The 14555-nt window shown below is 36.2% G+C and overlaps 1 protein-coding gene across 4 annotated transcripts; it reads left to right on the top strand.

Moving 5' to 3' along the window:
• Window positions 1-3229: 3229 nt before the first annotated feature.
• Window positions 3230-12775, top strand: LOC311071352 (N-acetylneuraminate-9-phosphate synthase-like). Of its 4 annotated transcripts, XM_084095728.1 has the most exons (8): window positions 3230-4251; window positions 4509-4632; window positions 4836-9217; window positions 9825-10040; window positions 11159-11258; window positions 11728-11882; window positions 12001-12267; window positions 12354-12775. In XM_084095728.1, exons 3-8 carry the CDS (start codon window positions 9086-9088, stop codon window positions 12540-12542), a joined length of 1059 nt encoding a protein of 352 aa, XP_083951854.1. In that variant the 5' UTR covers window positions 3230-4251; window positions 4509-4632; window positions 4836-9085; the 3' UTR covers window positions 12543-12775. The 4 variants fall into 4 exon arrangements, with proteins under 4 accessions (XP_083951854.1, XP_083951853.1, XP_083951852.1 ...); XM_084095727.1 differs by having other exon boundaries at window positions 4509-9217; XM_084095726.1 differs by having other exon boundaries at window positions 3230-4632.
• The last annotated feature ends 1780 nt before the right edge of the window (window positions 12776-14555 follow it).

The raw sequence follows: 14555 nt of genomic DNA, 5'->3' as shown, positions 1-14555 counted from the left end.
AGTTGCTTTATTTATTTATTTATTTTTCTTTACAGTGTACATATCTTTAAAAGCCGTTTTCTCAAAATGAGTTTTTCTTTTGCACTGAACCATAAATCCACTTCAGCAGCACTTACATACATTTTTATTCCTATTGCTCCATTTAAAAAAAAAATGGGTTTGTTCATATATCATTTGTTCAATTTTAACCCTTAAACAGGTAAGAGTAGAAAATGATAAGCAAAAAATAATTTCATGTAATTGTTTATATCATCTGGACTTAAGTAAAACATATTCAAAATAATTTTTGAAATATTTGATATATTTTGGATTTTATGAGTTGTGACTCCCAGGTCACGTTGCCTGATTAGGGTATAAAAAAAGGACCAAGTCATTAATCTGTTAACTGTTACTGGCCCACTTGCCACTGCATAAACAAATGCAAAACAAATTTAAAACAATTATATCCTATACTTCTTCTGATCTAATGTTGACAAATTATATATCATTCAAAAGCTTACAAACTCAAGATTCAGCCTGTGAAAACTGTTTTGAAATCGGATATAAAAAATGGTACTTTAACCCCTTAACTGTCACCCCCTTTTTGAGAATGGACATTAAAATGCACTATTCAAACTTAAATGGTTGTAATTCGAGAATGCTTTTGGGTTTGGTCTTGTTTAAAAGAAGATACTCATCAGATTATTGCTGAAGTGAAAGCACTTAAAAAAAATTAAAATATGAAAAAGTTATGGAAGTTTAAATTTACAGTAAATCAAATATACTGTACTTAATATTCTTTTATATAAAATATCTATTTTACAAAATATTGTTTACTCTAAAATTGATATAAAATCAAAGCCATATATCTAACCAAGTTGTGTTCCAAATTTGAAGTTGATATCACAAAACTTGAAGTTCCCATGAGATTTTGTTTAGGCGTAATACCAGAAATAGCCACCGGGTGACATACATTGCATTGAATTTAATTGTATGCATTCTGCCGTAACAAATTAATCAATTTCTGTCCAAATATCACTTCTGTCACAAAATATCAAACCTTGAGACTCAGACCTTTCTGACAATATTTTGTCAATATTAGAAAAGGTTTTGATCATAAATTATGAAACATGATTACGCCCAAAAGAGGTGGAGTCAGATAAAAGAATTTAGAATACCGTTTCTATGGTAACATAACGTCCAATTTCAAAACGGTTTTCACAGGATGAATTCTGAGTTTGTAAACTTTCAAATGATACCTAATTTACGATAACTACTAAAATATGTGATGTAATAAAAAGGCGATAAAAAAGATAATATTATATTTTAGAGGATAATATATATATATATATTATACTTTTTAGAGGATAATATTATTTTATCATTTTTTATTGACATACTAGTTTATGTTTTATTATGAACTTTTAGCATGAAAACCAAAGTTTAAATTATTAAAAGTGTGTGCATCGACTTTTTGTGACAAACGCCAGAACTCCTGTTATGATGTAAATTTTTTGAGGTGCACTCCACTCTTGTCATAAATTCATCTATTACTGTTCCTACATAATTTGTAACAAAAAACAGTGCTATAATATCTATTTAGGAGTCTTAGACCTTTCCAACGATATTTAGTTTGTCATTATTAGATTAGGATTTAATTGTAATATAGTGAATTAAAAATTAAAAATACAAAGATGGTCAAAATTAGGGTTAATCCCTTTTTTATACCCTAAACAGGCAACGTGACTCAGGAGTCACATATATTTCAAAACGTGCTAAATAACAACATGAACAACATATTAATACATTTTCTTCTTCAGCACCTTAAGACAATGTTCACAATTAATATTAGCAGTATTATTATTATTTTTCCAGAAGATAAGTTTAACCTAAATATATTTACTTTCCTCAAAATCTGAATGTCCTCCACCACCAGTAGCCATGTTGGATTTAGGTCAGGCTGACTAATTTATCACACAAAAATTGAAGCAAATCATGTGACCAGCATACTCAAGACAGACCACGCTGTGATAAATGATAAAAGGATTTCATGAAGAAATCATTCTTATGCCCCAAAAAAGACAATAAAAACTATGTGACTCCTGAGTCACGTTGCCTGTTTTAGGGTTAAACATTTTATTCATTAAAATGTTTTTTTTTCCTCTACGGGCTGTTGACAGAATTTTCTGATTTACGAAGTGATATCAAAAGAGATATAAAAATACCTTCTGTAAAAACCTTAGTATCAACAAAATTTTGAACCTGGCTTTATCCAACATTCAGATTTCTGTTTTGGAAAGTATGCAAATTAGTGCAAATGAATGCGCATCTGCACATTTAAATGTAACATTTCAGAAAAATGTTTTGCAATTCTTAATGCAATCAATCAACTGGGGAAGTATGATGATATTATTAGTATACTTGAGCTGTGCACTCAATAACTGATTATGTTAATTATAACTCAAACATGTGTGTTACAACAGATTTCTATTTCCCAGCATGCATTGCTTAACTCTGTAAGGAGGGTAAAATTTTTGAAATTATGTGTTTTTTTTTATATTATAGTTTTTGCACAAGATCATTAGGGGGAGATCTGTTATTTTTAGAATTTAAAAGGGTTTCTGTTTCAAATGTAAGATAATTTAGTTACATATTCTAAATTTAATGGTTTTAATTAAGTTTCAGTTTCTTTTGTACTTTTATTTCACAGTAGGCTACTCATAACGTCATGTGAAGGCCAAGTGTGGTAACCCATACTCAGAAATTGTTCTCTGCATTTAATCCATCCAAATGAGTGCACACACACTCGGTGCAGTGAGTAGTGAACACACACACATCCAGAACAGTGGGCAGCCATTTTTTGCTGCAATGTTTGCCCACCCACAGCAACAATAAATGACACAGCCATAGTACAAATATCCAATGTTTCCCTAAGTTTGAGACAATAATTAGGTGTGTTTGATTAGAAGTAGAACATTTGCTTGTCGTGTAGCCTCTGGGAACAGGGATCATAGTGTTGGCCAGGATCTGGTACACGTGGATTCCACATGGCTAATAACTAATAACTTATAAGTGACTTAAAACTGTATGTCTGCACAACACTCTCCTTGATAACATTGACAGGACATTTCCTTATCACATAGCAGAAGATTACATGAAACCATAAAATGATATGCAATAAGTAAATGAATATTGAATTTGAAGAAATGAGTAAATATATATATAGAGAGAGATCAAGTAAAAAGGTAAAGTAGAACACAACTTTTTGCTCACAGACACGCACAGGTGTTTTATTAATTCAAATTAGATCCGGGGCCGGTTTCACAAAGCTATTTTAGACCGATCTATAGTGTTAGACATGTCTAAAATTTGCTCATAGACTAGTCTAATGCAAGTTAGACTGTTTCACAAAAATAAAGACTGACTTAATTTAGACCAAAAAAATTAGACACCTTACCCCCAGGCTAACTTAGGTCTAAAGGGGGTCGCACACCGGACGAGAAGCGCCGCGTCGCGTCTAGGACAACTCGAGGTATCGCATACCGGACGCGCATTTTCTCAGTTTATGGCCAGTAATATTGTTATGTGTAGCCAAGTCAATAGGGGGCGCTGTAGAGGGTATCTGCAGAGGGTGTAATTTCCCTTTAAATATGCCACTTCCTATGAGTGGAATGGTTGCAGTGCCTGAATTGTTCAGGGGGGCAGGGTTTCATATTATTTTGAAGTTTCCCCGGGCGCCGCCATTGATTAGCGGACCATCACCTGCTGTTAGCATCCCATTGACTCCCATTCATTTTGGCGTCACTTTGACAGCGAATAACTTTATATCTGAGGCGTTTAAAGACTCCATTTGTCCATTATTTATTTCTAAAGAAACACGAAAATGTATAAAAGGCTCCATTACCTTGTATCTTACGTTATGGCCCCGTAGATGCAGTTTTTGTAAAAATAGGCTAACGATTGTGTCATAACCACGCGACTCTCTGTCGCACAGAAGAGAGATTACCGTATGGACAGGAGGAGAAGCTCGCACGTAATCGGGGGGACGTGGAGGCAAAATGACAAAATAATTAATCAGAATACTTTGCAAAAGTTTATCCTGCTCCTAGCTCATGGACAGCTCCTACTCACGCTCTCCGTCTCTGCAAGTTTCGGAAGGGAATGATTCAGATTTCTCTTGGCACAGCTACTAGAAGACAGACGGGTTGCTCACGTCACATCTACGTCGTCAAGCTCAGTTTGAGTCTGCGCAGTACGCTCAGCCATCAGGAAGTGAGTGCTTCTAATTGACTTCACTTTTCTCCGTTGAATCCAATGGGGTCGCTGTGTCCAGTTTATATACTGTCTATGGAATTGTTTAGCATGGTCGCTGGAAGAACAAGCTCTGGTAGTTTATTTTAATAGTGTTATGAGAAGAGTGTTTTAATGCTCATTTATGATGTTTTGTGATCATCTTGATGTGTTTTTTTAGTGACTATGTTGATTCAAATGGTCCAGGTGTGGGTAATCAAGTTGTTGTCTTTATGTAGTTGGTTTGTTTTAGACGTGTGGTCTAAATGCCCTAATGCTGGTAAGGTTTGACTGGATGAGCGATGGATACTAAAGACTGTTGTACTTCCTGTGGCTTTTGAAATCAGCCAAAAGGCAACTAAGGTATTTATTTTTATTGATGTAATGCTGGAATAGCTAGCATATTTTAACGTTGTTGATTTGTATTAAATATATGGACAGTGGTTTCTAGTTGGAACTAATATTATGATGTGGTGTTAGTTTTCAATGTTATGTGTAGATATAATAATTACAGTTGTTTTAATGTGTGTATTTTTGCTTTATTTACTATTGTCTTTTCTTTGTAGAATTTGATTCGTCCTGTGCAACTGATCGCTGTTTTCCCTGCCTTTATTTTGTTTTTTATGGTTTTGTGATTTATCTTTATTTCTTTGTTTTTTTGGCCCAGACATTAATTGGTTTGTATTTATATTTTTCATAAGGTTTATTTTGTGAATTAAAGCTAGGTCGTTATTTACATGTTCCATTATTGTAACTAAGGGGGGAAGATACTCACTTTGATTCACCAAGTGTGATGTGGAAAGAGTTTTTGTGTGTAATGGTGCATTAAGTTTGCTGTGTAGGAAACTTGATTTCTTTTGGGGTTATTGTATTTATATATTGGTTGTGTATATTTTCTTTATGAAGTGTTGTTACCCTCCTGTGCTAAGTAAGTGTGGCCAGCTTTTGAGTGGAATCAAATGAGACCAGAATTCATGTATTTAATAAAAACTATGTTTTGATTTGATCGTCACTTTTGCCTTAAGTTTATTCATTTAATTCGATAGCCTAGCGGGGAACCCCGTAGTGATTTGGGATCTCCTACCCAACCAAAATTGGAGTGGCGTAGTCAAGAGCAGTTACAAGCACCCTTATTGCCCCATCACATTTGGCGTAGGCGGCAGGATTCCTTAAAGGCTTTATTGTGATTATTTTCTTTGTTTTGATTTGCTTTATGACTGTCTGGGCCTATATTTCTTTTGTGTAGTTTTTTTGTGTTTTGAAATGTGGGAAAACAGTGGTCAAGGAATTCCAGTCATCAGTCATCGAGGTCAAGCCTGAAGACGAACTTCCTATAGTTTAGTTTTTGCTTGATTGCTTTGTTTTGAGTAAACTTTTTTTGTCACTTTTGACTTAAGTTTATTCATTTAATTGGATAGCCTAGCGGGGAACCCCATAGTGATTTGGGATCTCCTACCCAACCAATATTGGAGTGGCGTAGTCAAGAGCAGTTACAAGCACCCCTATTGCCCCATTACATATGTTTAAGGACATTATGGAATTAAGATAATGTCTGTATGCTATGATTGTACTGTACAATTAAATACAATCGTTGCAAACTAAAGTCTGCAGTCTGAACACTTTACCTCAGAGCGTCCGTTAACTGAATGAATTGAGAATATCACCTGAAAATCCGATAACATCAGCAGTTTTCATCCACGCAGCTGATTTCTGTAAATGAATGTAAAACTAAATGTATATTGCGGGACAGGGTGAAGTCAGTATATACAGTTCGACGATTTGAGACAAAAATGTAAATGACGCTCTGTGGCGCAGCAGGATTTTGAACAAGGTCCTGAGCCATTGCTGGGCGCCGCGGACAGACGCCGAATGGCGCCGCCGGTTTGCACTGCGTTGATATTTTATGCAACAGGAACTTTTCTGAATGCTGTTAAACACAGTGGGTCTCAGCAAAGCTTCTGTGTCACGGGTGGTAACGTTATACAGGGTATCTTGTACCATGTTTTTGTATCTTTTCTATATGCCTTTAACGCTCCGCTCAACAATCGGATTAACGCTGTTAACTGTCATAGCAATCTTTTTCCAAATGAAAAATTTCTTCATGTTACTACATTCTCCTAGTGGCAGCTAAATTTATTTTGCAGCCAGGGTAGTCTAGCAACTCTCTGTTGACTTTCGGAGCTGTAAAAACCTAAATTGGGTCAGGCCAATCACATCGTGTAGAGTAGGCGGGGCGGGCTTAACATAATGACGACAGAGTTGCGACGGTCCCTGCTACTTGAAAACAAAGAATGGCTGATGCTGGCGAACAGTCTTTCGAATCGGCTTTGGCCGCGACTCTGGAGGACTTGGAGTTAGGTTTTTCTTTGAGAAAAGAGCAAAGAACGGCACTGAAGTCATTCTTAAAAAAGGAAGATGTGTTCGTAGTTTTGCCGGCCAGATTCAAAAGTTGAATCTATCAACTAACGTTAGCTCCGCTGTTGGGAAAACGCTCTGGTTGGTTGAAGCGCTGTCCTATTGCGTGCAGAGGGAATTTGAAAGACAGCCGTTTATCCCGCCCCTCGGATTGAGCCGTGTCTATGGTGAGTTGCCAGACCTAACATCTTGACCCCAGAGTGCATTCTCCACTAAATTTCCCAAGTAAAATGTCCTTGTAACTGCTATACTCCTCCAACAAACACATATTTTCCACTGGGGTAAACTGCACTGAGCGGTTGAATGCGCTTACTCGATCCGCCATGTTTTTTGTTTTGAAAAGTGTCTTATTTTACCCAGAATGCATTGCAGTGTAGTCCTACTTAAGATAGTCAGAGTCTTAAGTGCTTTGTGCAACGGTCTGATTTAGATGTCTATCTGAAGTCTGACTATCTATATCTAAGCCATAGTCAAAGTCTATCTTTGTGAAACTGGCCCCAATGTCATGTTAAACACAAACTGACTGTTTAAAATTGAAACTGAAATACGTTCTAAAAATGAGCCCTGTCAATGCGATCCTGGTTCACGTGTGATAAGCTCTTTTTCTTCATCGTCAGAATGTACTCGGCAAACTCTCGAACGGCTCCGTGGCCGGCGGGTCTCTGACAGGTGTATTTCGCTGCGATGAGATCTGCCACAGGTGCGTCACATGGGACGCCATTCAGCCCCACCTGAGACAGGATCTCTACGTCTTCAGCTTCTGAACCTGTGAGGGAAAACATCACAGACTGCTCAATAAAAAAATATTTTGTATCTGGTTCCAGGTTTATTTACACATTCGTTTGGACGTTCCCGTGTCTTCCAGTGTAAAACACTGCAAAATGCTCTAGATCGAAGCTTTATGATACATAGATTATTAAAATCTAGATTATTAATTCTAGAAATTCTAAAAATTCTAAATTCTAAAAATAGCTCATTGGCCTCTGTCCATCATGGCCTCCTAAATCATCCCCATATATACTGATTGGCTTCATCACTCTGTCTCCTCTCCACCAATAAGCTGGTGTGTGGTGTGCATTCTGGCGAATCAAATAGGTGGATGCTGCACATTGGTGGTGGTTGTGAGATTGAGTACCTAGAAAAGCATTATATAATTTTAACAAATTATTATTACTTTACTCTCAACAGGTGCTTATGGCTAATATTAATACAGTACTACAGTTCAAACGTGCTGCGTAACACAAGAATGAACCTCATTGGTTCTTGCTGAAGTTCAAATGTGCTGAGTAACAGGAGAATGAAAAAGATCTTCACTGTGTTCTGAAGATTTGACGGGTTTGGAATGACATGAGTAATAAATTAATGACAATTTTCATTTTTGGGTGTACTAACAAGGCTCAACAGTGTGAGCATTTCCCTTGCATTTGAGACTAAAAATAGATGTGTGCGAACTGTAAAATGTATTTAGGAGCATGAGTGCGAATAAAACTTCTTGAACATCTAAAATGGTAGATAACAAGCATCTTATTTCAATTTCAGTTTTCAATTTGGTTATGGAAAAACATTGATAAAGACAGCAGCTGCGGTTACTTTCAGAGTTTTGCGATATTTTTTTATTGTACATTATTAAAATCTAAATTTAAATATGCTAATATTAATGGACTTGAGCTAACAATGAACAGTTGTATTTTTATTAATTAACTTATAATAATAACTATCAAATGTGGCTATTGCCCATTGTTGATGTAAATCTACTTAATGCATTAACTAACGTTAACTAATGGGACCTAATTGTATTACCTATTGTTCTTTATAGTTCTTTAATTAGTTTGTCACACTAATTTGCTTTATACATTTGTGTGTGTGTTGTTTTATTGTACATTTAAAGGTTCAGAGTTCTTTTTATTTTAAGAAAAAAGTTATTAAACTTGTTAGGAGGACAACACTTTATTCTAACCTAATTCAATACGTGATAATACCTTATACAGTGATAAAAGCTTTCATTAAAAAAATGTTCAATTATCATTAAATGGAGATTTGATACCGTCACATGCCTATTTACAGTTTAAAGTAGGACTATAAATAGCCTAATTACCATTATTGAAAACAGTTTGAAGCAGCAATATTTAAAAACCTTGTGTAGGCCTACTTTTTGTATTCTTCTAATAATGTCTCTTTATATCCTTCTTAATCCGGCTTAACATCTATATAAATGTATAAATATATATAGGCTATTTGAGATATGCGTTTTGTGGGTGGGAGTTGGCAACTGTTAGGGTGGAGCTCTTTTCTTTAAATGGCAGTGTGACCTTCTCTCCGGCCCCTTTGCTTGATGCCAGAACGCTAGTGATCACATCTCCAGCCTCTTAATCATTAATCTGTTAAACAATTAGTCTATAAAATGTCTGCAGAGTTTGAACTTTGTCCTGGAAGAAAAATCGGGGGCTCCAACCCCTGTTTTATCATCGCTGAGATTGGACAGAACCATCAGGGAGACTTAGAAATCGCCAAAAAAATGATCCGAATGGCAAAGGTAAAGTACAGCTTTATCAGATATGAAGTTTGATACCGTGTTGATGTCAGTTGTTTTCATGGGATGGGGGGGTATAGATATCAACGTTAGTGAGAGCAGAGAAACCCCAAAACCAAGGTTTGCATATAGAAAAAAATACAAATTAATTAAAATTTGAGAAAATAGTAAAAAAAAAAAAAAAATGTATTAATAACTTTTTTTCTAAACAGAAGAAATGACTGGAAACAGGATAGAGAAACATCCTGAGGGCCGTTCACACAGAACAAGTTTTCCATTCCACTGAGCTACTTTCCCTTTGTTTTTTTATTTAAACACGACGGACATGTTTGACCATTTGCAGCGTTTTTAACCACAAAAACATGTTCTGTGTGAACCGGCCCAAACTTCGAACCCTATCTCTTTAGTAACCATGGTAATTTCACTCCAGAAATAGATTTTTTTCAAATATCAGGTCAATAATTAAGAGGGGACGTTTTTATAATACAGCTCCTGAGCTAAAACTCACACATTGTATCATATTAAATTAACTTTTAGATTTCTTATATGGTAAAAGTCATTTTTGTTGTCAACCAAATCCACTTCTGCTTCCTACTTTAACTCCACACAGGACTGTGGAGCTGATTGTGCCAAGTTTCAAAAGAGCGAGATCGAACACAGATTCACCAAGCTCGCTCTGGAGCGTCTCTATACGTCCCCTCACGCCTGGGGCCCGACCTACGGGGCTCATAAACACCATCTGGAGTTCAGTCACCAGCAGTACAGAGAGCTGCAACAGTTCGCCAGTGAAGTTGGCATCTTCTTTACTGCATCAGGGATGGATGAGGTGAACAGATGAAAGAGGGTCTCAACGTTTCCCTTACGAAAAAGTAGTATACTTCAAGTTCATTTTATGAAGTATAGGCTACTTAAGTAATGTTCAAGTATATTTTTAAGTATACTTTTTTGTAGTAAGTATACTAATATCAATGTGTACTTGTAAATGTACTATTTCAATACTGCTTGGCCCACTTTTAGTATATAAAAGTATACGTTTAAGTGTACTATAAGTGTAAGAGTATAGTAAACTACTTAGTTTACTATTTTAATACAAGTAGTAAATTTTTTAGTTTATGAAAGTACACACTTAAGTGTAGGCCTACTCTCAGTAAACTACTAGTTATAGTTTTACTGCAAGTATACTTGTAAGTTACGCTTCCTTTCATTTGGTAATATTAAGCAGTTTTGATTTACTCACTGTTTAATGTTTGATGATCACGTTATTTTACATTTGAGTGAGCAATCTTCTATCACTTGTTTCAGCTCCTTCTCCTGTATTTTGATCCAGAGATTCTGTACTAAAAGATGTCATAGCGCCCCCTACCGTATAACAGTGAAAACATGGATAGCTGGTAAATTTAGTCAATGGTGGGGAAAGAGTAAAGTAAATTCCTATGTACACTACCAGTGGACTAGCCTACACAAAAATTCAGATACGCAGAATTAGAAACATATCTGTTTTATATCAATATTCTAATCAATATTTTCAAATAAAGTTTTTCATATGTCTTATGAAACTTACAATGTAAAAAAAAGTATATTTAAAAGGCTACTCGATCAAAACAGTTAACGCAACTACAAGCCAAGTATACTTTGAATACTTAATTATACTTTTAAATATATATATTGATCAAAAGATTGAGTAGGCTACAAGTACAGGCCAAATATACTTGGACTTTTCTCTCAGTAGAAGTCAAGTACATTGAATTATAAGTATATTTTTGAGAAGTATATAAAATGTAGACTGAAAGTATACTTTTTTATTTTTTGTTTAAAAGAAACAACTAATAGAACACTTGAATAAACTTATTCGTAAGGGTTATTATATATCAAGAGAATATGTGCATATTAAACCCAGTAGATTGAAATGCATTTCATAATTTTTCCTCTGCCTACCTCAATCAGATGGCTGTAGAATTTCTTCATGAAATCAATGTGCCGTTTTTTAAAGTTGCCTCAGCTGACACCAACAATATCCCTTACCTGGAGAAAACCGCCAAAAAAGGTAAAACTCACTGACGTTGACACACATTTCAAATGAAAAGTCCAGAAGCTGTCGTTACATTAACTTTAAAGTGTTGTTGCTGAAAACTCGTTCTATGTATTTGTCAGATTCACTGCCAAGGTCACAATGTTCCTCTATTTACACAACATTTATCAGACACTATCCAGTGACTCGCAAATGAGAAAAGTACAAGCCCAACCGAGAACTGAATCTGAGAAGCTTCTCTTGTGCACTTGAAGTCAGTTATTCTGGAGCATTGAGAAATTAGGTATTGACAGTGCTGATTGGCCAGAGAGCAGAGCCAATGAAACCTAGAAATCCTGGTGTGGATTTTCTGGAGTTTCATGTTGCTGGCTTTGAGTCTAGAGAATTTGGCATGTGTGTAATGTGATAATGACTAAAACTTTGACCTGATTTTCTCCCAGAAGCTGCCATGTCTTGAAGCTGATGTTTTGGTGTATTTGTGTAGGTCGTCCCATGGTGATTTCTAGTGGAATGCAGTCTATGGAGACCATGCGCTGTGTTTACCAAACCGTCAAGCAGCACAATCCCAATTTCACGTTCCTGCAGTGTACCAGCGCTTATCCGCTGCCAATAGAGCACGTCAACCTCAGCCTGATCCCTGTAAGACATAATCACTCGCATCTTCATAAACTCCATAAAATGATTGTTTATGAAGGCATTTTTAGCTGAGTAGTTTCGGTTTGGCTTAGAATCTTTCGGTTTCCTTTTTCCTACGCAGGAGTTCCAGAAGGAGTTTCCGGACATTCCCATCGGCTACTCTGGACATGAGGCGGGCATCCATGTGTCTGTGGCCGCTGTGGCACTCGGGGCAAAGGTCCTGGAGCGTCATGTGTCCCTGGATAAGAGCTGGAAAGGCAGTGACCACGCAGCATCACTGGAGCCGGCGGAGCTGGCGGAGCTGGTGAAAGCCATCAGGACGGTTGAGACGGCAATGGGTTCGCCGGTCAAACAGATGCTGCCCTGTGAGGCTTCCTGTCACAGCAAGGTCAGATAAAACGCTCATCCTGACAGATTATAAAACCAAAAAATGATCAAACGTCATTCAACCAATGGTTATGTTCTTTCTTGCAGTTGGGTAAGTCAGTGGTGGCACGGAAATCACTGAAGAAGGGTGAGACATTAACTCTCGACATGCTGACAGTAAAAGTGGCCGAACCGCACGGCATGAGACCAGAGAACATCTTCAAACTGGTTGGCAAGAAAATCACTGTGGACCTCGAGGAAGATGCCACCATTACTGATGCCATGATAAAAGACTGATGATATCTATCTATGCATCTTATCAGTCATTATTAAAAACTTTTTTTAATTGCATTCTTATTGTTTTGACATCAGAAATATGTAAAATGACATCTTGTATTGATTTTGCAAATGTCTAATGTCCTATAGGTTTGCTCTATGTTGTAACCTGTCTCACAGACTATTGCTTTTGGCATTGTTGTGAACAAACACTTTGTCCAATAAAATGTTTCTCTCTCAATTGATTTCAGCTCAACTTTGACTCTTGGGTCTTTGTTCATATTGGTCTCTCAAGCTATATTTCCCAAAAGCAAGATGTTTTGTCCTACAATTAGTTCAAAACACATAATGCCTGTGTAAGACTTGAGAAATTAGGAAATTACCATTTAAACTCACCATTAGAGACAAAAGTCTCACCTCCGAGTTATCCTAATCTACATTTCATTCCCTCATCCCTCACCCCCTCAATTCACCCAAGAAAATATATGGTTTAACGTGAATGGTTATCATCGAGTATTATACATATTTAGTATCATTTGAAATGTCTCAGTGCGACTGGTGCAAATGTCTCATTTCCAAATAAGTAAAACAACAGGTAATAAGGTTTTTAAGAGTTTAGAGAAAACTGGCACACAAAGGAAGGTGGTCTCCTGGCAAATGGTCTCATACCCCTAAAAGGTGTAACCTCTGAATGCAAATTTCCATTGTTAGCACATGTTTCCATGTGAAAGAGGTTCTGTCTATATAATGGAATGCAGCAAAGGGTTCGGGGCCTTTCTGTATTTCAGATTAGCGTGTGTATGGCTGAGAGTAAGACTCTCAGTTTCATGTATAATGTTGGGTTCGCATCTCTTCTCTTTATTCCAGAGCATTTACCTGACATAATAAATTGTTACATTTGATTATTCTAACTGACTTTCACATTATTTTCATTAAAGAGTTAAAAGGAATAGTCAAACATTTGCTCACATTTAATGATGCACAGATATCATTAAAACCTTTTCATTTATGAAATAACGAGAAAATCCATATTCAAATGTATTGCATTTAATCAAAAAATACTTTGCCTCGAGAAAAGACAGAAACACGTAGAGACCTTCCGCGCTGATCGGATGCCGGTTTTGGGCCGATCGAGGGCGAGCTTACAGGATAAATCATTTTTTATTCAATGATAGCCTTCCACAATGCCCTCCGGATACATAGAACATATTTATACTAATTGAAAAAAACTGGATATTGCACTTTGACATTTTTGAGCGATGTGCTGAAAGTCACACAGACAAGAACTGTCTCAAACAGGAACAAAACTTGTTATCAGCAGTATGCAAACTCAAATGGGGTGACAGACAGGCAAGAAATGTTAACAGAATTCTCTGCCCAAGTCCGACTGGAGCCTGTTTTTCTTTTCTTTTTTTATACCTCCACATTAAACAGCTTTTTTGCAGCCATTAAAATAGCTCGGTTTTGTTTTTAATGGCAAAGTAGTTATATGACCTGTCTCGTTTAGATATGCATTTTTCATCAGAAAAATCATCAATGTACTCTGGGTCTTCCCACTTAAAAGCATTTGGCTGATCTCTACTACCATCTCCTGTCCTGTTCTTGATGAAATATTCTTAATAGTTAATAATAGTATATAATATAATAATATTAATAATAGTTACATCATCCCCCACCGTCATCAGAGTACGGTCTTGGGATGGTCAAACCCATCAAATTCTAATATTAACAGTTTTTCCTTAGTTTTAATACAAATTTGACAATAATTTGGATGGCCAAATAGTCTAGACCAATTATCTCTTGGTTTTACGGCTTTATGTGTTCTTTTAGGTAGCCTATAAAGAGATCTCTTAAACTTTCATAATTCTTATGGCCAACATTGTCAACAATTTCCAATTTGACAAATAATCAAAATGATTGCGTGTTCTTGACATTGAGGACTATAGGGAAACCTTAATATTCTCCCCTTTACAGGAATAAAATTGATGCACTGAATATTGAGGGGAAATTATCCCTTTTTTGTTGCATGTACAT

The sequence above is a fragment of the Abramis brama genome, assembly GCF_963993115.1.
Source record: "Abramis brama genome assembly, chromosome: 20".
NCBI classification, from domain to species: domain Eukaryota; kingdom Metazoa; phylum Chordata; class Actinopteri; order Cypriniformes; family Leuciscidae; genus Abramis; species Abramis brama.
Note: the sequence above shows the minus strand (reverse complement) of the source record. Positions and strands in the feature narration are given on the sequence as shown.